The following is a 1,779-nucleotide window of genomic DNA, read 5'->3' as shown; positions in this document are numbered from 1 at the left end:
GAGCCTTCAGCACCCTGGACAGCGCCGGGCGGCAACCAGCCCCGCAGCCCGGAGCGCGGCTCTGCCCGGAGTCTCCCCCAAGATGCCCGGGCACCCCTGGAGGCGCTCCCAAGAGGCACCTGTGCCAGCTGCCATGTCTCGCCGCTGCTGCCGCCCTGAAGCACGCCGTCTCCTGGTCCAGGGGCTCGGGGCTACGTGTTAAGACATGGACTTGGCCGGAGTTCTCCTGGCGTTTTTCCTCGTGCTGGTGCTCGTGGTGTCTCTGCTGTCCAACCTCCTGGTGCTGCTATGTTTCCTCTACAGCTCCGAGATCCGCAAGCAAGTGCCCGGGATCTTCCTGGTGAACCTGTCCTTCTGTAACCTGCTCCTGACCGTGCTCAACATGCCCGTCACTTTGCTGGGGATCCTGAGGCACCAGCAACCCCTCGGTGACTGCATCTGCAGGGCGGTGGGCTTCCTGGAAACTTTCCTCACCTCCAACACCATGCTGAGCATGGCTGCGCTCAGCATAGACAAGTGGATTGCCGTGGTGTTCCCCTTGAGTTACACCAGCAAGATGCGCTACAAGGATGCCGTGCTCCTGGTGGGCTACTCCTGGCTCCACTCCCTCACCTTCCCCTTGGTCTCCTTGTGTTACTCGTGGGTAGACTACAGCAGCGTCTACGCCTCCTGCACCTTGCACCTGAGAGAGGAGACGGAGAGGAGGAGGTTCACCGTCTTCACCATCGTCTTTCACGCCACCAGTTTCATGCTGTCGCTGGTGATACTGTGCTTCACCTACCTGAAGGTGTTGAAAGTAGCCCGATTCCACTGCAAAAGGATAGACATTATTACAATGCAGACGCTGGTGTTGCTGGTCGATATCCATCCCAGGTAATCTCCCGGGGGTGTGTGTGTGTGTGTGTGTGTGTGTGTGTGTGTGCACACGCACACGCTTAGTATGTATGTGGCACAGTGTGTTCACTCGGTAGGTATCCATTGTAGGTTATATACTGGGGTATACACTGAGCATGCTGGTAATGTACTGGGGTATATGCTGGTAGATATTATCCTAGGTAATACACTGGGTGTGGTGGTGTGTGCACACACACAGGCTTAATATGACCGTGCCCATATCACACTGTGTGTGTGTGTGTGTGTGTGTGTGTGTGGTTCTCAACCTGCCGAAGCCCGTATCCAATGCGTTCAGTTGCCTTGTCTCATAGGCGCCGGGAAGGGGCCAGGTGCGGAAACTTGCTCCCACCTTCCCCCTCCAACTTCAAAGGCTCCCGTCTGTATTTACAGCCCCTTGTGTTTCATTGGGAAATGCAGTTCCCAGGAGCCCGAGGCCCCGGAGTGAGCGGGCTGGCCCCTGGGGGCTCTCAGACCGCCGTCGGGGAGGGAGCTCCGGGCGCTCCCCGGTCGCAGCCGGCCCTCGACCGCGCCGGGCCCGGGGGGCGGCTCCAGCGAGCGGACCTTTCCGCGGGGCAGGGCCCCGCTTCTTGTCCCTCGCTTCTTGTCTAACCCCGGGATTGTGGTTGTCCCTTTTCAGTGTGAAGCAGCGGTGTCTGAACGAGCAGAAAAGGAGACGGCAGCGAGCTACTAAGAAAATCAGTATTTTTATAGGCTCCTTCCTGATCTGTTTTGGCCCCTACATTATCACCAGGTGAGTTCTGCCAGGCTCCTGTGCTGGGAGCTTCCTGGGGCCAAGGGCGCGCTGACCCTCAGCCTCACCAGCCCTGCACTGAGATGGCTCCCATCCTCCCTTGCAGGGGTCTGGGAACCCTGGCTTGATTAACA

At 58.7% G+C, this 1,779-nt stretch overlaps 1 protein-coding gene across 1 annotated transcript in view; it reads left to right on the top strand.

Annotated features, from left to right (window-relative positions):
* The first annotated feature begins 205 nt into the window (after positions 1–205).
* The window catches only part of GPR78 (G protein-coupled receptor 78), a 6,070-nt gene continuing 4,496 nt past the window's right edge, over positions 206–1,779 (top strand). Inside the window, exons 1-2 of the mRNA XM_006017029.1 lie at positions 206–873; positions 1,532–1,645. Of these exons, the coding sequence (XP_006017091.1) occupies positions 206–873; positions 1,532–1,645 (782 nt within the window). The remainder of the gene's footprint in view (positions 874–1,531; positions 1,646–1,779) is intronic.

This window comes from Alligator sinensis, unplaced genomic scaffold (genome assembly GCF_000455745.1).
Source record: "Alligator sinensis unplaced genomic scaffold, ASM45574v1 scaffold421_1, whole genome shotgun sequence".
In the NCBI taxonomy this organism is placed as follows: domain Eukaryota; kingdom Metazoa; phylum Chordata; order Crocodylia; family Alligatoridae; genus Alligator; species Alligator sinensis.
This window is presented reverse-complemented; position numbering and strand designations above follow the sequence as displayed.